The sequence below is a fragment of the Palaemon carinicauda genome, chromosome 40 (assembly GCF_036898095.1).
Source record: "Palaemon carinicauda isolate YSFRI2023 chromosome 40, ASM3689809v2, whole genome shotgun sequence".
Taxonomy (NCBI): Eukaryota; Metazoa; Arthropoda; class Malacostraca; order Decapoda; family Palaemonidae; genus Palaemon; species Palaemon carinicauda.
Window position 1 is genome coordinate 19,057,064 of NC_090764.1, and position 25,000 is coordinate 19,082,063.

At 37.3% G+C, this 25,000-nt stretch overlaps 1 protein-coding gene across 25 annotated transcripts in view; it reads left to right on the plus strand.

The window, feature by feature from the left end:
* Window positions 1-25,000, plus strand: part of LOC137631578 (protein bric-a-brac 1-like) — a 406,081-nt gene that overhangs the window by 98,943 nt on the left and 282,138 nt on the right. For 2 of the 25 annotated variants that reach the window (XM_068363406.1, XM_068363407.1), the window contains exon 6: window positions 20,485-22,058. The exons of 17 other annotated variants lie outside the window; for them this stretch is intronic. In XM_068363406.1, coding sequence (XP_068219507.1) covers window positions 20,485-21,362 — 878 coding nt within the window. In that variant the 3' untranslated portion in view covers window positions 21,363-22,058. Of the gene's footprint in view, window positions 1-4,197; window positions 5,087-18,202; window positions 19,108-20,484; window positions 22,059-24,054; window positions 24,806-25,000 lie in introns of those variants that run through there. 6 more of the 25 variants (XM_068363426.1, XM_068363427.1, XM_068363418.1 and 3 more) reach the window with 5 other exon arrangements.

Below are 25,000 nucleotides of genomic sequence, written 5' to 3' on the forward strand. Positions count from 1 at the left end.
TATTATAGTTAATGTTATTTTTTATTATTATTATTATTAATTATTATTATTATTATTATTATTATTCAATATCAAGAAGGCAAACGAAATAAAACAGGCTGAATTTTATACGATAACTATTTCTTAAATGTACGATAAACTTTCGAATTTGATAAATCTGCTGGTCGTGAAATATTCTGTATGATAACGGACAAAGTTATCAAGAATTGAATTTCCTCGTTCGTTTGAGCAGTACTGGATAGCTTATTTGGCGCGTTTATGAATCATCAACATTAAAAAAATGTTAGTTACATTAAAGAATTGTTAGTTTGCATTTGAAGAATGTGGAGCTTTAAGTTCAATTGGCCAAATTAGGAGTCCTTAGAGAGATCTAGGAGTCCTTAGGGAGATCTAGGAGTCCTTAGAGAGATCTAGGAGTCCTTAGGGAGATCTAGGAGTCCTTAGGGAGATCTAGGAGTCCTTAGGGAGATCTAGGAGTCCTTAGAGAGATCTAGGAGTCCTTAGAGAGATCTAGGAGTCCTTAGGGAGATCTAGGAGTCCTTAGGGAGATCTAGGAGTCCTTAGAGAGATCTAGGAGTCCTTAGGGAGATCTAGGAGTCCTTAGGGAGATCTTTTGCTTAGGTAAACAATTCTAAAGTCGGATATTTCACTAAGAGTATTTTTCATGGCGTTGCCAAATGATTTTCATGTCGGGTTAAGTAATGAACTACATAGAATACCTATATTTAAACTAGTTTACTTATTCATTATTACCTCAAAAGAAACTTTTAACATTTATTCAGAATATTTAAATTAATCGATAATGCAAGTTTTATGATTTTAATAGCCATTATTCGATGAAAGAATTTATCCATAGTGTTTTGGGTGATTCCATAAAGGTACCGCATTTCTAGAAATATTTTTTTTTCGGTACCATTAAAGTTTTATATGAAAAAAAATGGAAATTTTTATATTTTTAGTTAGAAATTCAGAAAATATTTATTGCAATATAGCAAACTGTAGTGGAAACCTTTTTATACCAGATAAATGAAAAGGATTTGAAAATCTCTCTCTCTCTCTCTCTCTCTCTCTCTCTCTCTCACTCTCTCTCTCTCTCTCTCTCTCTCTCTCTCTCTCTCTCTCTCAATATATTAGTTTAGCAGACAGATTTATTTATTTTTATATTTTTAAGCCATTTCGGTCACTTAGATATCATTATAAGTAACACTTAATTTTCCTACGAATATTCGATTTCTTTTAAGCACTTTTAGATATATATATATATATATATATATATATATATATATATATATATATATATATATATATTTTGTTTTTAAAAGAATTCCTTGTGACGATAATTGCTTAGTAAGCATATAATATTCTCCAGTTCCGACGCATTGACATCACCGTGAGTAAGAGACAGACGCCATGGATTTCCAGTGTCGCTTTGAAATGCTGATTGCTTTTGTTATTATTATTATTATTATTATTATTATTATTTATAATTTTTATTAGAGTCTGGAAACGAATCGGTTAATTCTGTTTTATCTCTCTCTCTCTCTCTCTCTCTCTCTCTCTCTCTCTCTCTCTCATTAATTGGAGAAGAAAATACTATGGTAACGCACATAGGTACAAAGAGAAGCATGCGTATTTGCTATTAACAATGTAACCACTTCAATAGAACTTGAAGTTACTTAAGCATAACGCGCACGCACGCACGCACGGATGCATGAACGCACGTACGCACACACATACACGCACACGTGACATAACACGAGAGATTTCCCCAAACTGTGTCTTGTATGTTTTGAATTAATGGGAAATCTTGGAATTGGTGCAAGTGAATCATGAATTGAAATTGATGCATGCGAAGTAAATTGTAGGAATTGGTGCAGGTGAATCATGAATTCCTGGAATGGGTGCAAGTGAATCATGAATTCTTGATATTGGTGCAAGTGAATCATGAATTGGAATTGATGCTTGCGAAAGATTGTAGGAATTGGTGCAAGTGAATCATGAATTTTTGGAATTGGTGCAAGTGAATCCATGAATTGTAATTGATGCATGCGAAACAAATTTTAGGAATTGGTGCAAGTGAATCACGAATTCTAGGCATTGGTGCAAGGGAATCATGAATTGTTATTGATGCATGCGAAAGAAATTGTAGATATTGGTGCAAGTGAATCACGAATTCTTGGAATTGGTGCAAGGGAATCACGAATCGGAATTGGTGCAAGTGAGACTTATAGATTATAGGAATTGGTGCAATTGAAACTCTTGTGCTAGGATCTCAAGTACGTAGTCGAACGGTGCTAGCTAGACTCTGGTTGAAGGAGCCCCACATGGAATGTGATATAGCGCCTAGTGCCTCGCGATGACGTCATCGTTAGGATTAGGAACACTTAACGCAGTTTCTATTGGTGCTGATTGGCCGGTGGCGATCGACCAATGGCGGAGAGGTATTCTTGGGACTTTGGAAGTAGGGCCTGTGCTGAATAAGGGGGGGGGGGGGTTGTAATTTAGAGTTGTAGATAGTTGGAAAATTGATGTAGCGGAAAATAGAAAATGGAAATGTATTTTGAGTTTATTTATAGATTATTTTAGCGAAATTCGTTGTTGATAAGCGAGGGGTTAAAAGAAGGTTATAATAGATGTATAACATAACTGAAATTAAAACAAAGGTAGAAGGAGTCCTCAAGGATTGTTGATTGGAGTCCTTAAGGATTGTTGAAAAGAGTCCTTAAGGATTGTTTATAGGAGTCTTTAAGGATTGTCAAAAAGTGTCTTTAAGGATCGTTAAAAAGAGTCCTTAAGGATTGTTAATAAGAGTCCTTGTAGAGGGTCCTTAAGGGTTGTTAATAGGAGTCCCTAATGATTGTTAATAAGAGTCCATAAGGATTGTAATAGGAGACCTTACGTGATGCTAATAATTTAATAAGAGTCCATAAGGATTGTAATAGGAGACCTTACGTGATGATAATAAGAGTCCTTAAGGATTTTTAATAAGATTCCTTAAGGATTGTAATAGGAGTCCTTACGTGATGCTAATTAGAGTCCTTAAGTGATGCTTAAAAGAGTCCTTAAGTGATGCTTAAAAGAGTCCTTACGTGATACTAAAAAGAGTCCTTAAGTGATGCTAATAAGAGTCCTTAAGGATTTTTAATATGATTCCTTAAGGATTTTTAACAAGAGTCCTTAAGGATCGTTCATTTAATTCCACTAGATTTTTAATGTTTCTTTATTGCTACTCGGTGTTACCAGGTGTGATTAGAGGGTGCTAACAAGACTTGAGAAAAAAAAAACATTTGCTTCTAGAAATGTTGACTGTGTGATGTGTTTTATATACATATTGACTATTGCTGCGGAAATCCTATCTATTTGTACTCGAAGGTAGGATTTCACGTACGTTTTAACAGGGGCTACACGTAGTAGAGACCGCTAGAAATATGGATTATTACAATGCTGTGAAGTACACTGATGTTTTTAAATATAGGTATATAAGATATAAATATATATATATTGATTTGCCAAATTGTGAAGGATATAAAAAATAGTAGCGCTTCCACAGTAACTAATAGACTTAGTCGTGTACAATACATAGTGCAGTATTGCTAAACATTAGTGCGGAAAGAGATAGTTTTATTGTATAGGATATATTTAGGCCATTTTTTTTTTTGTATTTCATTTTGCTTTTTTTTTCTGTAGACGGTAGATATGTAAGGATTTGGTTGTCAATTGGAAATGTCCGTAGAAGGGACATTGGTGAAATGAACGATGGTGGTATATTGAAGTGGAAATTTGAGGGACTTATGATAATGCTGTTTAGGGGAATGAATACACTGCTGTTCAATAACTAACGTTTTGAAACGTTTCTTGATACCAAGAAAGACAAAATAAAACTCGATAAATGGTTACGCATTGCTGTTCAATAACTAACGTTTTCGAATGTTTCTTGATACCAAGAAAGACAAAAAATCTTTAGGTACAACACATTGAAATAGTTCCCACACCAAAATTGCATTAATGCTTGGAGGGCAAACATGTTTGTGAATAGCGTTTTGATGAGGATTGCATAGTGATGATAATGATGATGATGATGTTTGTGATGATGATGATGGTGGTGCGTGTGTGTGTTTGTAGGCTCCGGCGATAGAAGCAGGAGGCTGCTGCACCGGCACACTTTGTCGCTCACGGCCCCTCCCGACTCTATTGCAGGTGGCTGGTATGGGCGGCGACAGTGTGACGTGTGCGGCAAGTCGCTCTCCTCCAAGTACGCGCTGCAGGTGCACATGCGGGACGTGCACACGGAAGCGCGGCGCTACTTCACGTGCTCCCTGTGCAACAAGGTGTACGCCTCGCAAAACTCGTACAGAGTCCATATGAGCATCAAGCATCGCCAGCCTCATCTTCAGCCTCTGCAGCAGCAGCAGCAGCAACCACTACATCTACAGCAACAACAACAACAGCAACAGCAGCAGCAGCAGCTTCCCCAGCAGTTAATGCAGCAGCAAATGGTGTCCCCTCCCATGGCACCGACCTCCTCGCCTTCACAGAAACTCTCCGCCAGTGCCACGACTGCGACACCCCCTCCTCCTCCTCACTTGGGCCACCCGATGTGAAACGAAAACTGTAAGTGGTAACGACAGCCCCGGGTGTGTCTTCTGATTGATAGGACTATTTTTGTCTCTTGAGGGTTTATATAATTGGGCCCACTTACCCTCAGTAAAGGAGGAGGTGAAGAGGACCGCCTCCTTTCACTTCCTAAGCAAGGCGTCGGTGGCCACGTTTGCCAAACAGTGACACATGTTGACCTTTTGGAGGAGTAAGATGTGGAGTTGTGGACTTATAAACTTTTATCTTCTAAGTTGGTGAACACGACGAAAACTTTTGTGACAGGGCAAAGTAACTAAAATAATAAAAACAAGGTGGTGGTTGTGATACTGATAATGGCGATCATTGGCAGAGAGAGAGAGAGAGGCACTCTTACAAATGTTTCCGACTCATATAGTCTTTGCCTGTCTGTCTGTCTGTCTGTCTCTCTGCTGCCCGTTTGCAAACATACAAACACAAACACCAGAGGTGGGCTGACGTAGCTGTTTTCTGTTTGCAGGAGAGGCGGGCTCTGGAGGAGGAGTGGCGTGTCCGCTGTGTCGGGCTGTGGTGCCACACTTGGAGCTCCCCGCCCACCTCCGCCTCCACTCCCGCACACAGCGCCCACACGCCCACCACCACCACCACCACAACACCCAAGCCCTTCAGTGCCCCTTCTGCCTGAAGAAGTACTCCACTTGGAATTCCCTGAAGAAGCACAAGAGTGTGTACCACCGAGAGCAATCGTGGAATGCCAGGGGCTTTCAACGAATCCTGGAACGGGACAGTCATGAGAACACCTGATAGGTGTGTGCTGGTGGGGGTGGTTGTGGTGGTGGTGGTTGGGGAGGGGGAGGGGGAAGGGAATGAAAGATGTCTTTGGGGATTTGCATAGAAGGATGTGTGGGGAATGTGGGGATAATGGACTTGGACTTCCACTCCCCATCTCGAGATGATCCCTGGAGCCAAAATTTATATCCAATATTTAATTTTTTTTTTTTACAATATTGCTACCGCCGCTGCCCTCTACTGTTGCTGCTGTTGATTCTCTCTCTCTCTCTCTCTCTCTCTCTCTCTCTCTCTCTCTCTCTCTCTCTCTCTCTCTCTCTCTCTCTCCTGTGTCCTTGCGTATGTGAAAAAAGAGAGGGCTCTCAAGTGCCATGATTAATGCTTCTTTGCCCAAAGCATAAATATTCCTAACATATAAAGGTTGTATCTACCGGATGCAACTGGGTGAAAGTAATGGATTCCTGTTTCCAATCTTTATATATATAAATATTGATACACATATATAAAAGAATTTTTTTTGCGAGTATAATAACAAGTCTGTATGTATGTATGTATAGGATTCATACACATTTACTATTAGTCCTGTTGAATGCGAGATTTTTTATATTGAAATATTTCCTGACAACATTTGTATTTTAGTTTGTACCTTTACTGTATAAAGAGTTGAGTAACACCAGTGCATGGCGTAACTATACTCTTGACGCACTAGGAAAAAATGCTAGTCGGCTTTAGTGATGAGCTCTGCTTACGTTGATGTACGATATAATAATAATAATAACAACATGTAGTTAAAAAAAAAAAAACATATGCTTTGTATTGATGCTAGTGTAGCTCTAGTCCTACCTCAATAAATTTATCAACTATTTTGTCTATGTATTCCAAACTATGCATTATGTTTTATTTCTCCCCTCTCATTTTGGATTCTGACGTGAGTCAGTGATAAGGAAAATATCAAGAAATTGAATTGGATTAATCGTGTCATGAATACATTTATATATTAATACATTACCAAGGGATACGATGCATGATAATGTAGCCTTGATGGCGGTTGTGATATTGGGTTGTATTCTCAGACATTAGTCAACAATAAGGAAAATATCAAGACAGTTCATTAAATTAAACATAGTCATAAATACATTTATATAATACATTACCCAGGGATACGATGCATGATAATGTAGCCTTGATGGCGGTTGTAATATTGGGTTGTTGTTGTTGTTGTTGTTGGATCTTTCGATGATGTTGGTTGTGTATGGGAGGTACTGAGGCTGTGTGTCTGGTCACTTGCAGGGGCCGGTGTGGTGGCGCGGTACAGGGTTGGCGACTATGGGCATCGCGATTTTGGGCGGGCGGGAGGCGGGGTTGGTGGTGGAGGTGGTGGTGGTGGTTGTGTTGTCGGGGGCGGCCGGGCGGAGGTCACGCCCTGGCAGTGCGAATTCTGCCACAAGTACTATGGCTCCAACAACAGCCTGCGGAACCATCGGAGTGTCTACCATCGGGGTCAGGTCTCCTCCTCCAATTCTTCTACCTCCGACAACTCGCCTAAAGTGCCTGCCGCCCTTCCCTTGCCTATGGGTGGGGGGTGTACCTGGAGGAGGGGGTGGAGGAGGAGTAGGAGGTGGAATAGGTCCTAATAGTGCCAGGACTCTAGGTAGTGCCAGCCGCTCCTCTTCCGCCACCTCTCCCTGCTCTTCTTCCATGCCCGCCTCTCGCCTTGCCACGAGGAGTGCCAATACCCATCAGCAGGTCTTACCCGCTGCCCACTACCAACAACACCATCCTCATCATATGGCAAGATTGACCTCGCACGGCTATGCCAGCGCAGTATCCTCGTCTGGGTCATCACCTTCGTCGACTGCGACAACATACACTTCTATGAACTTGCCCGAACAGCCGAGTTGAATGTGCTCTCTCTCTCTCTCTCTCTCTCTCTCTCTCTCTCTCTCTCTCTCTCTCTCTCTCTCTCTCTCTCTCTCTCTCTCAGCTGAAACTCTGATGTAAATGTTAAATTCTTTTGAGAATTTTAGCGTTTTAATCATATGTTTAAAGACCATATTTGGAAAATTGAGGTAATGAAGATAACCATTCATGAACAATCTCTCTTTCTCTCTCTCTCTCTCTCTCTCTCTCTCTCTCTCTCTCTCTCTCTCTCTGGTTAAACCTCTTGTTCATGAATTTTTGTTTTATTTTTTCTTTTATTTACACTTCGCCTAAAATGGTGTTAAATAAAAACGGCATTTACCAAATGTCCGTGTTTATATAGAGTCGGTGCCAAGAGAGCCAAGCCATTGAACACTACCCTGTGAAATTTCAGTGATCAACCTGTTTATTTTTTTTATGTTGCTTCAAAGTGAACTATATCGTATTTAGCATGACTGATAAAACGGTCAAAGTGGACTATATCTTATATAGCTCTCGATAAAACGGTCAAAGTGGACTATATCCTATATAGCATGGCTGATAAAAGTCCAAGTGGACTATATCGTATAGAGCATGACTGATAAAACGGTCAAAGTGGACTATATCTTATATAGCAGTCGATAAAACGGTCAAAGTGGACTATATCCTATATAGCATGACTGATAAAACAGTCCAAGTGGACTATATCTTATATAGCATGACTGATAACAGTGTTTAAACCGTCAGTTATCGTGGAAAGAACATAAGTCGATAATATGGTCATGAACTGGAGCAGTTTACTTCTGCAAGTGATGTAAAAGATGTCGACTGAAACATTTGTCGGTAATGTAAACTGGATCTAAAGCAGTTTGCTTCTGTAACTGATGTGTAAGATGTCGACTGAAACATTTGTCGATAATATGAACTGGAACTAGAGCAGTTTTCTACTTCAACTGATGTGTAAGATGTCGACTGAAACATTTGTCGATAATGTAAACTGGATCTAAAGCAGTTTGCTTCTGTAACTGATGTGTAAGATGTCGACTGAAACATTTGTCGATAATGTAAACTGGATCTAAAGCAGTTTGCTTCTGTAACTGATGTGTAAGATGTCGACTGAAACATTTGTCGATAATATGAACTGGAACTAGAGCAGTTTTCTACTTCAACTGATGTGTAAGATGTCGACTGAAACATTTGTCGATAATATGAACTGGATCTTGAGCAGTTTGCTTCTTCAACTGATGTATAAGATGTCAACTGAAACATATGTCGATAATATGGACCGGATATAGAGCAGTTTGCTACTTCAACTGATTTATAAGACGTCGACTTGAAACGTATGTCGATAATATGGACCGGATCAGGAGCAGTTATCTTCTCCAAGCGATGTAAAAAAATGTCGACTTGAAACATTTGTCGATAATATGGACCGGATCAGGAGCAGTTAGCTTCTCCAAGCGATGTAAAAAAATGTCGACTTGAAACATATGTCGATAATATGGACCGGATCAGGAACAGTTAGCTTCTCCAAGCGATGTAAAAAAAATGTCGACTTGAACATATGTCGATAATATGGACCGGACCAGCAGTTAGCTTCTCCAAGCGATGTAAAAAAAATGTCGACTTGAAACATATGTCGATAATATGGACCGGACCAGCAGTTAGCTTCTCCAAGCGATGTAAAAAAAATGTCGACTTGAACATATGTCGATAATATGGACCGGACCAGCAGTTAGCTTTTCCAAGCGATGTAAAAAAAAATGTCGACTTGAAACATATGTCGATAATATGGACCGGATCTAGAGTAGTCTGCTCATCAAGTTGTCGACTGGCGATGTGTGTCTGATAACAGTCAAAACGGCCTCGCTAATTTTTATGATTTTTAATGTACAACACAAAGTTAACTATGACGTGGATTATCTCTTATCGGTTGTAATAAAGGAAACGATTGGTTTGATACTCGTTTTTATATACATCCTGTTTTGGACGTGTGTGTGGTTTTTTTTTTTTTTTTTTTTTTTTTTTTTTTTTGAGATGCATCAAGTAAATTCTTTGGTCTTCGCAACCGTTTGGAAAGACATATGTAAGATGGAATATATTGTATATATGTAATTCATGTAATTGCACGAATACACATAAATTTTATGAGGTAAATAATTACCTTTCATAAGTAAAAAAGAGGTAAATAATTACCTTTCATAAGTAAAAAGAGGTAAATAATTACCTTTCATTTCATAAGTGAAAAGAGGTAAATAATTACCTTTCTTGATAAGTAAAAAAAGTTGAGGTAAATAATTACCTTTCATAAGTAAAAAAAAAAAAGAGGCAAATAATTACCTTTCATAAGTAAAAAGAGGTAAATAATTACCTTTCATTTCATGAGTGAAAAGAGGTAAATAATTACCTTTCTTGATAAGTAAAAAAAGTTGAGGTAAATAATTACCTTTCATAAGTAAAATAAAAAAAGAGGCAAATAATTACCTTTCATAAGTAAAAAGAGGTAAATAATTACCTTTCATTTCATAAGTGAAAAGAGGTAAATAATTACCTTTCTTGATAAGTAAAAAAAGTTGAGGCAAATAATTACCTTTCATAAGTAAAAAAATAGGTAAATAATTACCTTTCATGATAAGTAACAAAAGTTGAGGTAAATAATTACATTTCATAAGTAAAAATAGGTAAATAATTGCGTTTAATAAGTAAAAAGAGGTAAATAATTACCTTTCACGATAAGTGAAAAGTTGAGGTAAATAATTACCTTTAATGATAAGTAAAAAAGATGAGGCAAATAATTACCTTTTATGATAAGTGAAAAGTTGAGGTAAATAATTACCTTTCATAAGTAAATAAGTTGAGGTAAATAATTACTTTTCATAAGTAAAAAAGTTGAGGTAAATCATTACCTTTAATAAGTAAAAAAGAGGAGGTAAATAATTACATTTCATGAGTAAAAAAAGTTCGAGGTAAATAATTACTTTTCATAATCCTTAAAAAAGTGTCGATGTAAATAATTACCTTTCATAATCCTTAAAAAAAGATTTGAGATAAATAATTACCTTAAATACTTATAAAAGTTTTGAGGTGAATAATTGCCTTTTGTAATCCTTAAAGCAATTTATGAAGTAAATAATTACTTTTCAGTTTCCTTAAAGAAGTTATGAGGTAAATAATTACTTTTCAGTTTCCTTAAAAAAGTTATGATGTAAATAATTACTTTTCATAATCCTTAAAAAGTTATGAGGTAAATTATTGCCTTTCATAATCCTTAAAAAAGTTATGAGGTAAATTATTGCCTTTCATAATCCTTAAAAAAGTTATGAGGTAAATTATTGCCTTTCATAATCCTTAAAAAAGTTATGAGGTAAATTATTGCCTTTCATAATCCTTAAAAAAGTTATGAGGTAAATTATTGCCTTTCATAATCCTTAAAAAAGTTATGAGGTAAATTATTGCCTTTCATAATCCTTAAAAAAGTTATGAGGTAGATACCTGTCTTAATCCTTAAAAAATGTTATGAGGTAAATAATTACCTTTCATAATCCTAAAGAAATTTATGAGGTAGATAATTGCCTTTCATAATCCTTAAAAAAAAGTTTTAAGGTAAATAATTACCTTTCATAATCCTTAATAAGTTATGAGGTATATACAATAGTTACATTTCATGATAAGTAAATAATAAAGTTAATTAAATGACCTCATAATTATTTATTTACGAGGTTATTGCAGCATTTTAATTAATATGACAGTTTAATCTCTTAATTTACTCAAACAATACGTCTAGTATGACAATGGCAAAGCAAATTGAACTTTGGTTCAAAGAAAATTGAACTTTGGTTCAAAGAAAATTAGATTGCCTCAAAGAAAAATAAACTTTGTCTTAAAGAAAATTGAACTTTGTCTCGAAGAAAATTAAACTTTGTCTCAAAGAAAATTGAACTTTGGCTCAAAGAAAATTAGATTGTCTCAAACGAAAATAAACTGTGTCAAAGAAAATTTAAATTTTTCTCAGAGAAAATGAAACGTTGTCTCGAAGAAAATTAAACTGTCAAAGAAAATCTAACTTTATCTCAAAGGAAATTAAACTGTCAAAGAAAATTGAACTTTGTCTTAAAGAAAATTAAACTGTCTTTAAGAAAATTTAACTTTGTGTCAAAGAAAATTAAACTCGCAAAGAAAATTAAACTATATATCAAAGCAAATTAAACCTTGTCTCAAAGAAAATTAAACTTTGTCACTGGATTAACATGTACATTTAATAACGCATTATACCACATATATAATCTATTAGAAATGAAAAAGCAATTGAAAAACGTATTTTTTTTTTCTTTTAGAATAAGTTTATCTACCGACATAAACACAAATACAAGTACATTGTTTATCTTTCTTATCTGAATTATATCTTTAGACTCCGTATCAGTTATTATTGAACTTTTTCTATATATTTCTTTATACTTTTGCTAATTCTTGAAGGTCTTTAGTTATTGTGTTTGAACACAGATAACTTATGTTTAAGCCCTGTGGAAAAATTAGTCTTCTGTGTATATATAAAGTATATAACTCAAAAATTCAGTAAATCAGGTAAATATAATTATTTCGATATGAAGACTGAAAGTAAAGTATTGTAATTAATATTTTGTGTATGGATTATAGAGAGAATCTCTCCCATAATGGTTACATTACATTTTGAAAACATGCAAAGAATATGGTCATACAACAGTGACAAGACTGTTTCAAAGTTTTCGGAAATTCTCGTTTTTTATATATATATATATATATATATATATATATATATATATATATATATATATATATATATATATATATATACTGTAAATATATATATATATATATATATATATATATATATATATATATATATATATATATATATATAATGTATATAGAAACTCAATAAATGCTGCCTTTTCTAGTCCACTGCAGGACAAAGTTTTATATATATATATATATATATATATATATATATATATATATATATATATATATATATATAATCAAACACTAGTTCTCAAGCAAATGTAAATGTATGAGGGTAAGAAGTTACTTAAGTAAACTCATCATGACTTGGAAAGTCAGTGCCATGCGCATGCTAATTTGGTAATTGCCCTAAGTACTGTTTTCTTAGAATACTCTTTGGCAAGTGTAGAACACGTTGCATGTTGCATCTTATGATGGTAAAGGGGAATTCTGGGGAGAAAGGTCGAAGCATGGAGACGTGTATTGAAATGGTGGATGATATAAGTCATTTAAGTAAAGGGGCTAAAGCAAGTAGATGTCTGGGATTAAGTTGTTTGACCGAAGAGGTAGCACGTCTAGGTATGAATGGGGATGGATCGTAAATAAGAAAGTGAGAGAAACAGTATAAGAAAGCGTAAATAAGAAAGTAAGATGGTATAAGAATATGAAGAAGATAGTGAGAGAGAAACAGTTTAAGAAAGCATGAATGAGAAAGTGAGAAATAGTATCAAAACATAAAGAAGAAAGTAAGAGAGAATCAGTATAAGAATGCATAAATAAGAAAGTAAGAGATTGTATAAAAATATGGAGAAGAAAGTGAGAGAGAAACAGTATTAGAAAGCATAAATGAGAAAGTTAGAGATTGTATAAAAACATGAAGAAAGTAAGAGAGAATCAGTATAAGAAAGTAAGAGAAATAGTATAAGAAACATAAAGAAAGTGAGAGAAACAGTATTAGAAAGCATAAATGAGAAAGTAAGAGAGAAATAGTATAAAAAACATAAAGAAGAAAGTATGAGAAACAGTATAAAATAGCATAAATAAACTAAGAAACTACATGAGATAACATAAATAAGAAAGTAAGAGAGAAACAGTATAAAAATCAAGAGAGAAACAGGATAAGAAAGTAAGAAGGAAACAGTAAAGACTAGATGATAAATAAGAGGTGGTTTGGAAGTAGCAAATCCTGAAGTTCTTGAATTAAGTGAGTGTTAACAGAAATCTCTATGAATAAATGTTTCTCAGAATGAAACTTGGAGAAATGTCTGAAAATAAAGCTTTGTTTTGATGAGGAATTACGTGTTTTAAAAAATTTATTTATGACGCATTAAGAAAAGGAATGTATGTATCAAAGATTAGGAATGAACGCTTGCAGTGGTAGAGGTGTCGCTGTGTTGGAGGGCGTCAGACGAGTTGCTGGTGAGATATGAGTGGGGTGGTTAATGTAAAGTTTATAGCAGGAGACGAATGTTAATTAATGTAAACGTGACATTCGTCTTAAATTTTAAAATTAATTTATTAAAACTTTGTAATAGATTTTCTGCCTCTCCGCTTAAATAAATAATGTTAAGTTTATTGAAGTACTAAGTGGAACTACATGCTGTTTATGTACTGATTTTCAAGGAAAATCATGAAAATCTTTATTGTTTTACATAGGGTTTGAATTATTTGAACCTTGCTTCGAAAATAGTTTGTTTGGGCAGTTGACTGAATCAGTAATGCAGTTATGCGGAAATTAATTAATTGGTTTAGTAATTACCAAATTGTATATGAAGTTATTAAGTGGAGCTAGGTACGGTTATATATATATATATATATATATATATATATATATATATTTATATATGTGTGTGTGTATATATATATATATATATATATATATATATGTGTGTGTGTGTGTGTGTGTGTATGTGTGTAATGATTTACAAGTAAAATTGGGAACATTTTTATTGTTTTTCATAGGGTTCGTATATATACACATACACATTAGAATATATACACATATACACATTAGTATATATACACATACACATTAGTATATTTATTTTACTATACGTCATATTCCTCTCTTGATATGATTCTTCCAAAGCAAACATCTTTTCTTTGTGTCAATCTTTAGCGATGAGATATTCATCCCCGCACCTAGCAAACGTTAACCACACTACAGCGTCATGCACTCTGGTTATTTCCCGAAGGTGGGCGCTTGGAATGAAGGGAAATTGAATATGAATTTGAAATGGATAATGAAGATAGCGATTGAAGCGATTAAATTTGTTTAGTGGAACGTTATAAGGGAACTTGGAATGTTAAAAAAAAAAAACTGGGTCTTGTATAATGTGTAGTGAATGTGGAAGTGCATATTGAATGAACATATCGAAAGTTTTCTCTACATTTTATGCAATTTTTATCTATATCTTTGAGACTAAATTAGAAAGTGATTCTTGTCAGTATTATTATTATTATTATTATTATTATTATTATTATTATTATTATTATTATTATTATTTTAACTAGATAAAGTACAACCCTAGTTGGAAAAGAAGGATGCTATAAGCCCAAGGGCTCCAACAAGGTTGAAATATCCCAATGAGGAAATGAAATAAGGAAACAAGTATATGAAAGCAACTTGAGTGACTCAGGATAGGTAACAACGTTAAAATAGATCCATCCTATCTATGAACTTACACACATTATATATATATATATATATATATATATATATATATATATATATATATATATATATATATATATAATATGCGAATAATTTATATATAATTATACATGCATAAAATTATCGATATATTTATTGGAAGAATAAGAAGCTGAACTGTAGTATGTTTACTTGGGTTACACAAGAGTTAAATTAATCTAAAACATGTAAGAGAAAATACGTGGTTCCGTACATGAAGATTTGCAATACAGATATATAAATGAGACTGAGCCTTAATAAATATATATTTAATAAGGTTCACCTACAAGCGTAATTTTATCACTTTGCAAAAGTCATACTTGAGAAATAATTTTTAATCACTGCAAAAGTCATACTTGAGAAACAATTTTTTTCACTTTGCAAAAGTCATACTTGAAAAACAGTTTTTATCTCTCCAAAAGTCATACTTGAGAAACAATTTTTATCACTGCAAAAGTCATACTTGAGAAACAGTTTTTATCTCCAAAAGTCTTACTTGAGAAACAATTTTTACCACTATGCAAAAGTCATACTTGAAAAACAATTTTTATCACCATGCAAAAGTCATACTTGAGAAATAATTTTTATCACTCCAAAAGACATACTTTAGAAAACAATTTTTAATCACTATGCAAAGGTCATACACAAAAAATTCTATTGCTCAATATGAAGAGGAACCATTTTTAATTTATTGACCAATGTATCTTTTTATGAATGGATCATTGTACTCTACATAGTAAATGCCTTTTTGTTTGTTGAGAAACACAACCGAGTCCTTTCATTATCAAAGCAATATATTCCCCCTTATGAATGGCTTACGAGGTTCGAATTAAGTTTTATTTGATTCGCTGCCTCGTATCACATATTAATTGGCAGGTTGAGTTTGATGAACTCTCTTGTACGTAATATTCCAATGTATTATTTTCCTTTTTGGGATGAATTAAAGAGTCAGATGCCTCTTGCGTGTTTAAAGGTTTCTCATGAATAGCGAAGACGAGTGCCAGCACAATACCTTTTGAGACTTGACCTTGCATATGATCGTCGCTCAACTTAGGACCAGGGAGGGCCAGGCAATGGCAGCTCTCGTATGTAATATCCCAATGTATTATTTTTCCCCTTTGGGATGAATTAAATGGTCAAAGGCCTCTTGCGCGTTTAAAATAGTTCATGAATGGCAGATGCAAGGGACAGGGACCATTAAGACTGACCTTGCATATGATCGTTGCTCAAGTTAGGTCCAGGGAGGGCCAGGCAATGGCAGCCGAGTCATTATAGGCTCCCCCAAACTCCCCATCCGTAGCTCTCAAGGATGGTGAGGTTGCAAACACTATAGTCCGTTTCTTTTAGCGATGAATATTTACACCGACTCGCGGTGGTGCCCTTTTAGCTCGGAAAAGTTTCCGGATCGCTGATTGGTTGGACAGGATAATTCTAACCAATCAGCGATCAGGAAACTTTTCCGAGCTAAAAGGGCACCGCCGCGAGTCGGTGCAAATATGCATCGCTAAAAGAAATGGACTATAGTAGAAATTATCGAGCTAAAGCAGGTCGCGAACCCCCATCCAACAGATTGTGAGGCAGGGACGTTTCCGATAGGCCACCATAAATGGTAGATGTATTTTACATATCATGATTTAATTTTTGTTTACATACTTCAACGAGGGGTCGTTTGGGAAAAAAACTTTCTTGCACAAAATTTAGTGCAAATTTTTTTTTTAATACTAAATCTATTTTCTATTAATACAATTTGTATTTTGAAAGGAATGGAATTCAAACTATTTTGTGTTAAAGGCATTTTTACTGATAACTGAGAAAGCAAACGTACAAGATTACCTGTTCATTTACGTTCATATACAATTTTAATTTTTTTTTTTTTTTTTTTTTTTTTTTTTTGGTAGAGATGAAAACCATTGTTGTCCAAATCCAACCGGTATTTAAATATAATTACTCTGATAATGTCCGTCGTGCTGCTGTTAAACTCTCTCTCTCTCTCTCTCTCTCTCTCTCTCTCTCTCTCTCTCTCTCTCTCTCTCTCTTTCTCTCTCTCTCTCTCTCTCTCCTTTGAATAAAAGTGCATCGTTTATCTTTTTTTTTTATTAATAATCACTGAATCTCCGGAGGCCATTGTAAACCAATAGCAAAAATCCATGAGAGATAAACGGGCTCATAATGATATATTTAGATCCTTGTAGGATTCCTAAAGGACTCCGTTTACATCTCTATTTTACAAGAAAAGTAAAGCAAATAAGCGTGGTTCATGTTAAGATGAATTTATTGAAAATACACCAGCTATACCTTTGAGCATTTTCAAAGGGTACTACATCTACCTCTTGCTTGAGAGTAACACTCGGGCACACTATTCTATCTAATTTCTCTTCCTCATGTTTTTTAAAGTTTTTATAGTTTATATAGAAGATATTTATTTCAATATTCTTAAAATATTTTTTTTTCCTTGTTTCCTTTCCTCACTGTGCTATTTTCCCTGTTGGAGCCGCTGGGCCTATAGCATTCTGCTTTTCCAACTAGGGTTGTAGCTTAGCAAGTAATAATGATAATAATAATGTGAAATGAAGAGAATCTTGGCATCTAATGAGTTTTTATTGAAATATCAAAATCAATTTTTGATATTCTTTGTGCCAATTCTATAATCAGTATATATCATAATGGATTATGGAACCCAGACCTATTTTTTTTTATTTGTAATTTGAATGAGAAAAAAGAATTGTGCAATTTTTCATCTTTGAAAATATTGATTTCCTTAATGGTTATAGAGCCAAATTGTATTTTTCTGCTTGTAATTTGAAGTAGAAAAAGGAATTGTGCAATTTTTTATCTTTGAAAATATCGATTTCCTTATGGGTTATAGAGCCAAATTGTATTTTTCTGCTTATAATTTGAATTAGAAAAAAGAATCGTGCAATGTTTTTCTTTGATTACATCGCGAAAATAAGTGCTAAATGTTAATATCATTTTGGTAATATTCGAAATATATCAAATTCAGTTTTGATATAACTGAATATTTTTCATTCGGATTTATTTTCGGAGTTTACTCCTAACAACCTTAAGGACATAGTTTGAAGGACACAAGATGTGGACATGCTGTGTGACACCATCAATGTCCCTTCGTATCGATTTGTATCACCTGGGGTCACGTGACATCTATATTTGTAAACATGCTTGTGTGGATGTTTTGACGGTGTCCTAGAAATGTGTGTATGTGAAATGTTTTTGTTGATGACTTGTTTTTGTTTACGATTGGAAAAAGCGTTGATTGGGAGACTGTAGTCGTAGTGCGGATCACATGGTGTTCTTTAGATCTAGAAGGTGTCATTCATGCATGGTGGAGAAGTGGCCTTTTCCAATAGACATTTTTTTTCAAGTTTATTAAAAAAAAAAAAAAAGATGGAGGATATTGACTTAGGAGGCCAGTTGATGTCGTCGACTGAAGAGAGTTTATGGCTGGAGGGTAACCGTGGGCGTCTCGTGTTGCAGGTGGGGTGTCGGTGGGCGGCTTGGCTCCCGCCTTTACCCCCGGATACTCCCCTGAGGACCCCCCAGCCATGTCCAGTAGCAGCAGCAGCAGCAGCAGTGGCCTCAGCATTCTGAGCAGCAGGGGGAACCACTGTGGCACCACGGCATCAGCAGCCCTGATGAGGGGGCCGCTTCCAAACGCCGTTGCCACCATGAGGGCTTCGAACTCCATCATGACCACCTCGCCTTCGTCGTGCCCTATTTCCGCGCCGTCGGCCGCCTCTCCCCCTTCCTCCTCCTTCTTAGTCAGCGGAGGTCAGGCCGCTGCAGCGGCGGCTGCTGCAGCAGCAGCCGCGGCGTTGGCGGGGCACATGGGCTTGTCCCCACCGCCCAGCCAAGGGACGGTGGCTTGCCCTTACTGCCACAAGCTGCTGCGATCTCACTCGGGTCTCAAGACGCACATACGAGACCAGCACACCACCAACACCCAGGTCATGTGCACCATTTGCCACAAGTCGTACCGAAACCAAAACTCGCTGAGCAATCACATGAGTCTCTACCACAAGGGCAACAACGGACCTAGCAGTCACCTGGTGAATCACCCTCATGCCCCGCCTCCCACCCAGCTCTAAAGGAGAACTCTGGATTAGACTGTAAATAGGAGCATTGTTTTGTAGATAGTATACCACAGAAAGACAAAAAATTCTTTAAACCAAAAAATGCTTCCACCGCCTGAAGGAGTATTACAAGTTGTGTGTGTGTGTGTGCGTGCGTGCGTGAGGTTGCGTGTTTTGGGGGTGGCAGTCGATGGCCCTCTACTTGGAAGAGTTCGCTGGACGATAGTTTATGAATGCATGAAGAGTGGAAATTGATATTTTTCTTGGAAGTTTATTAAAAAGGGGAATTAGGTAGAAAATGAGTGAGTGAGTGATGTATAAGGGGGGGGGGGGGTGAGCGTGAGGAAGGAGGAAGTAATGCGTACTGATAGGCTGTGTTGTTTGTTGCAGAAGTGTACCGGCTGTTTGGGGACGGGCTGGGGGCGGCGCCCGTGTTGGGAGGACGGGGCGCCAGATTCGAGTGTCCCGTGTGTGGCAAAGTGTTGAGCACCAGTCATGGCCTGCGCCGACATATTAATGACAGACACACTGTCCACCTGACCTCTTATCGCTGCTACGTCTGCCACAAAGAATACCGCACTCCAAATAGCCTACAGAATCATATCTATGTATACCACAAAAGAGAAGGGAAGAGCTGAGGGTGAGTGTTCAAGTAGGAGTGGTAGTTTCCAACGCCTTGCAGCCTCTTGTAGCCAGAGCCGTAGTAGTGGCATGCCCTGTAGACAGACATGATGATGATGATGATGATGATGATGATGATGAGAGAGAGGGCTCCTCTCCTCCTCCTCCTGCACCTCCAAAACCCCCCCGCCACTTGACCATTTCCTTCTCTCTTGCAGAGAACAGCCAGGGTCGCTTAGAGTGTCCCCATTGCCACAAACTGTTGAAGGGCACTAGTCTACGCAAACACCTCGAAGACATGCACACTGTTCATCTGACATCTTACGAGTGCAAGATCTGTCACAGACACTACCGAACTCCCAACAGTCTGCAAAACCACAGTAGTCGGTACCATCGCCGTCACCACCACCGTCAGGATCCCATGGGCCCCGATGTCGAAGCACTGCCATTTCCCCCCCAAAGCCCCGTGCCCTCACCGGTACCCCAGCCCCTCTCCAACCTCTTGGCTGCGGCTGCGGCTGCCGCCGCCGCTCGGGTCACCTCCTCCTCCTCCTCCTCACATATCAGCGGCTCAAGATCCTTGGGCCTGAGTAACGGCGCCATGTCTCTAGTCCCCCTGCCTCCCCCTCCGGTTCCTGCCCTTCCGCTCCCGCCGTCAGAAAATCACCAAAATGTCGCTGAAAAACTCCATAGCTTTTCAGACATCTATAATTGATGAGGAATAGAAAGAAAGGGGCAACTGACTGTTGCAGAATGAATGACTTAAGTATTAGAAAGAAAAAAGAAACATTGCATCTGTGTAAAGGATTGTGATCTTGACCTTCTTCTGGTTAGCGCATGTTCTTCACTATGAATAAAGTGCCATAATTCAAAAATGTATAGTTAAGCCAGAGAAGTTGTTTTCTTTATAATTTTTGGTGCCAACTAACCCACACCCACCCAGCCCCCCTCAAAAAAAAAATTATCAATGAAAGCCGCCCACCCCTGCTAGTGACTTAATGGAAGCATGGTGGTCCTGGGTCAAAATGAGATTGTAACGGCCGTATTTTTCTTTTCCTGTTGCAGGGAAGCCCAGCATTCTGTACACGCCTGTCGAGTGCCCTCTATGTAAGCGTCGCTTCTTCAATAAATATTCAGCCAAAAGACATATGATTCAGGCTCATGGCGAGAATCGATTTCACACTCGGCCCTATGCCCGGGCAGATCCCAGCTGCACCTCGACGTTCAGTGCGGCTTTACAGGCAATGGGTGTTGGGTATTCTAGTGCAGGGCCATCTGTCAATGACGTTCATCGTCACCAGTCGGTTGCTAAGTCTCGATCTTCTTCTTCTTCTTTCGTTCAGGAGGGCTCGTCTTACCCTTCCCCTTCCGTCTCCTCCTCTTTGGTACAGTCAGGTAGTGGACAAGGTTTGAGTGGATCGCGACAGAATGTACACGAACAGCAGCAACAGCACCTCCACCTGCAGGGGTCCAACGCTGCTGCCTCCGTTGCTGCAGCAGCAGCTGCTGCTGTGGCTGCTGCGGCAGCGTGCGGTGCCAACACGAACACTTCGAGAAGCAATTCCTACGACCTGAGTAGTGGACCAGCCTCCCACCAACCACTCTTGCATAACCTCCTCAACAACATCACAGTTCCTTCACCTTCATCGTCGTCATCGTCATCCTCTTCGTCGTCCTCGTCGTCGTCACAGCCCTTGGCACCGGGCACTTTGAACAGGTCTACCCATGTGGGTGGACACGAGCCCTCTCCGGGCGGTCCTCTACCTCCTCCATCGCTGGCGCTTCCTCATCCGTTGTCTGTCGGATCCTTGAGGAACGCGTCGTCAGCATCATCCCACGACGGTACGTCAGCAGTGTCGTCCTCAGCATCCACGCCACTACCACCACCGCCTCTGTCATCGGCCTCATTGGCTTCCATATTCTCGTCCTCGCAAAACCTGTGATCTTGTCACTCCTTAAACACATTTTATCAATAGTATTATGAACTTGAAATGTCTACTTCAAACGGGGGTGTCATTGGGACGGAATGTAAACAAACTTTTAACATTGTGTTATCGAAAGTGCAAGAATGATTTTTCGAAAGACTGTCGAAGATGCAATGGTGACGAGTATTAGTGCTCATGGAGATCACTTTCCCTCCCCCTCACCCTCCTTTCCATTCCTCCCTCTCCCTCCCTTCCCCCTTATAAGAAGTGTTATTACCCGCCCCCTTACAAACTCCAAACCTCCTCCAGTGCCACAATGTGGTGGCTTAGAAACATGTGATACAGGCTCCACATGCCTCTGTAATTTTACATTATGTAATTGTATACGATTATGATTAACTGGTGCCATAAATTTTTATGTCATTTATTTTAATTTAAGAACAAAATACGAGACTTTTTGTACCGATAGTTGTTTATTTCGGTTAGAGATGCAGTCTTTTATTTTTTATTTTGAAGTCGAGGTGACTTCCTGTCTGTCCTTGGAAAGAAATAGATTTAGTTTTGTAGGGCCGTCATATGTAATTCATTAGACTTGCTAAAGGTAGGAATATTGATCTCTTGATTTTTAGTATTTAAGTCAGAAGTAGAAGCAATTTATGTTTGTATTGTACAGTACATGTATCTAGTTTGTGATAATAAAAATTTCAGACACGATCGTGGGTCTTGTGAATCTAACCTCAATTGATTTCTTATTGTAATTATGTGTGTGTGTATGTATATATATATATATGTATATATATATCTGTGTGTGTGTATGTGTGATACCCTGAACTTGAAAAACAAATATACAGATTATTGGTTTATATCATGACCTTTGAATAATTTTACTAATATATTTTTTTTTATTCCTTTTAATCCCTCGTTATTTTGCATTTAGATATTATTGTATGAAAGTTGTCTTTGGTTTAGGAATTAAAATGATACCAAATGTGAGAATATGATGGTTGATTAATTTGCATTATACTGCGCTGAATGGCCTTTGATGCCCCAATACTTAAGGCCTAAATTTGATATTCACTTCAATTAATTCAGTGTGGAGGGGATGGTCAAAGAAATGTCTTTTTCATAAAAACAAATGAATCATCAATGACGTTACCTAAGGTGGTTGTATACTTTGTACATTATAGTACACCATGTTCTTAAAAAATTTATTTAGATAATATTGCTAACATCTTGTTAACTGATATTGGTTGGTGAAGCTACCCACTGTTAATATTATCAGCGGTATACTCTTATCACTTATCAACCAAGGGTTTGGTACATTGCATTATTCCTCTGATATTGAAATAAGGTTATGTATTTTAATAGCATGAGTTCTATTCGGTGGTATAGAGTGGTTTGTATTTAAGTAAGAGTACAGTTTTGAAGTTCTGACACTTTATGTATAAAATACACATATACTTAAATGTATTTGGTGTGGAGGCTATAACAAGCTTGAGAAAAGAGGGGAAAAGTAATGATAAACCATAGAGAAATGAAGGAGACTGAAAATATCACCAGATTTTTTTTCTTTTTATTATTATTATTATTATTATTATTATTATTATTATTATTATAAAGAGTTTTGTGGCGAAGATGACAGTCCCGAAGGATATGGTTAAAGATTTGGGCAAATCAGTCACCTTCAAGCTCATTCTAAGGAAAGAAACTCTCTCTCTCTCTCTCTCTCTCTCTCTCTCTCTCTCTCTCTCTCTCTCTCTCTCTCTCTCTCTCTCTCTCAGTAATCAAAACAATATTGATATTACTGTAGCCCCTTGGTTTAAGAGTTTTTTTTTATAACCGGAAGATTTAAAGTTACTCGAACAAGGCTAGGGATTAAATACACACACACACACACACACACATATATATATATATATATATATATATATATATATATATATATATATATATATATGTGTGTGTGTGTGTGTATGTATATATTCCGGTGCATAATTTTTTTAAACATTAATGGCATGTTTTATTTTGCTATTTTTTTAGATTTTTTTTAATGAGATAGATTTAAAAAGATATTTAGATGAATTTTAAGTTCACAAGATAATTTCCTTCTAGTGTCTTGCTGTTTTTGTTGTTATATTAATTGTTCTTGTTGAGTGTCACCATAGCTTGTGACTTCTCTAAATTGGCTGTTTTTTTACCAGACTTGCTTAGTATGCACAACTTTTTTTTACTCTTCTCTCTCTCTCTCTCTCTCTCTCTCTCTCTCTCTCTCTCTCTGTATATATATGAAAATGACATGCGTCCATCAAGGTCCTCGGAGGAAAAATCTAGCGGTAAAATGGTTCAACTCTAAGGATAAGCAAACCCGCATTTAACTAACCAGCCTGTTTCCCCCCCCCCCCTCTCTCTCTCTCTCTCTCTCTCTCTCTCTCTCTCTTTCTTTTCTTAGTGGTGCGTATCGAGATGTGAATATTCGTAGTTTGAAGGGCGATTGACTTAAATAGATAAAGTGAAATAAATTGATTTTACTGTTATAAATGAAATATGACTGACACTGGAAAGTCGATCATAGAAAAATCGATCGAATAAGCCTTTTCAATAACTGTTAATAGTGTCATGATAATTTTAGATAATGATAAGAATATTAATTAAGAACTCAGAAAAAAAAATTGTGTGGCGTGTGAGATTCTGACGGTGATCCTCCTTACAGGCGGCCTTGGGAGGTCGTGGTCGCGCGGCAATGCCCTTGGGGGTGGAGGAGGAGTAGGAGGTGAAGTAGGAGTAAGAGTGCCTCATTTGCATCCGTCAGGAGAAAACCCCAACCACACGGCTCCTCACACGTCCACACCAGCCACCCTCAACCTCCTACCATATCATACTGACGTCCAGCAGCCTTTGGCGCCCGCGGGAGGCGACGCCGGAGGACTGCCCCCTAGCTTGCAAAGCGGGGGAGGAGGCTTCTCTTACGTCGGAGACGAGACGTGCGTCTGCCCCCACTGCGGGAAGTGCCTGAGAGACAAGTACAAAGTGCGGAGACACATCGAAGACGTGCACACGCCCTCCTCGCACAGCCACCAGTGCACGCTCTGTCATCGGCGCTACAAGACGAGGAACACCTTGCAGAATCACATGAGCATCTATCATAGACACCAGAGGGACGCCAGAAGCACAGTTGCCTCTTCTTCTTCTTCTTCCTTTTCTAAGTCTTCCTCTGAAACGGAGTTGGGGATTGTATCATCTAACGTTGCATTTCATAATCATTATTCGTTGGGTGATCAAAGTCATTGATGGGGAATATTAATGGGGAGATGTATACAGTTGCTTCGTCTTCTTCCTTTTCTAAGTCTTCCTCTGAAACGGAGTTGGGGATTGTATCATCTAACGTTGCATTTCATAATCATTATTCGTTGGGTGATCAAAGTCAGTGATGGGAAATATTAATGGGGAGATGTATATGCACTGTTATATGGGGCTTAATTTTTTGGTCTTTTTCTTCCATATTCTTATGGGAGATCACATTGGGTAGATTTGGGCCTAAAATTATAATTATTTCTTTGTTTTTTTCTGGTACTGCTAAGTTTTTTTTTTTTATGGTACTGTAATTTATTTCTGTTTATGGTTTGATGGTCGAGTGAATTGCCAAGTAAAAGTAAATT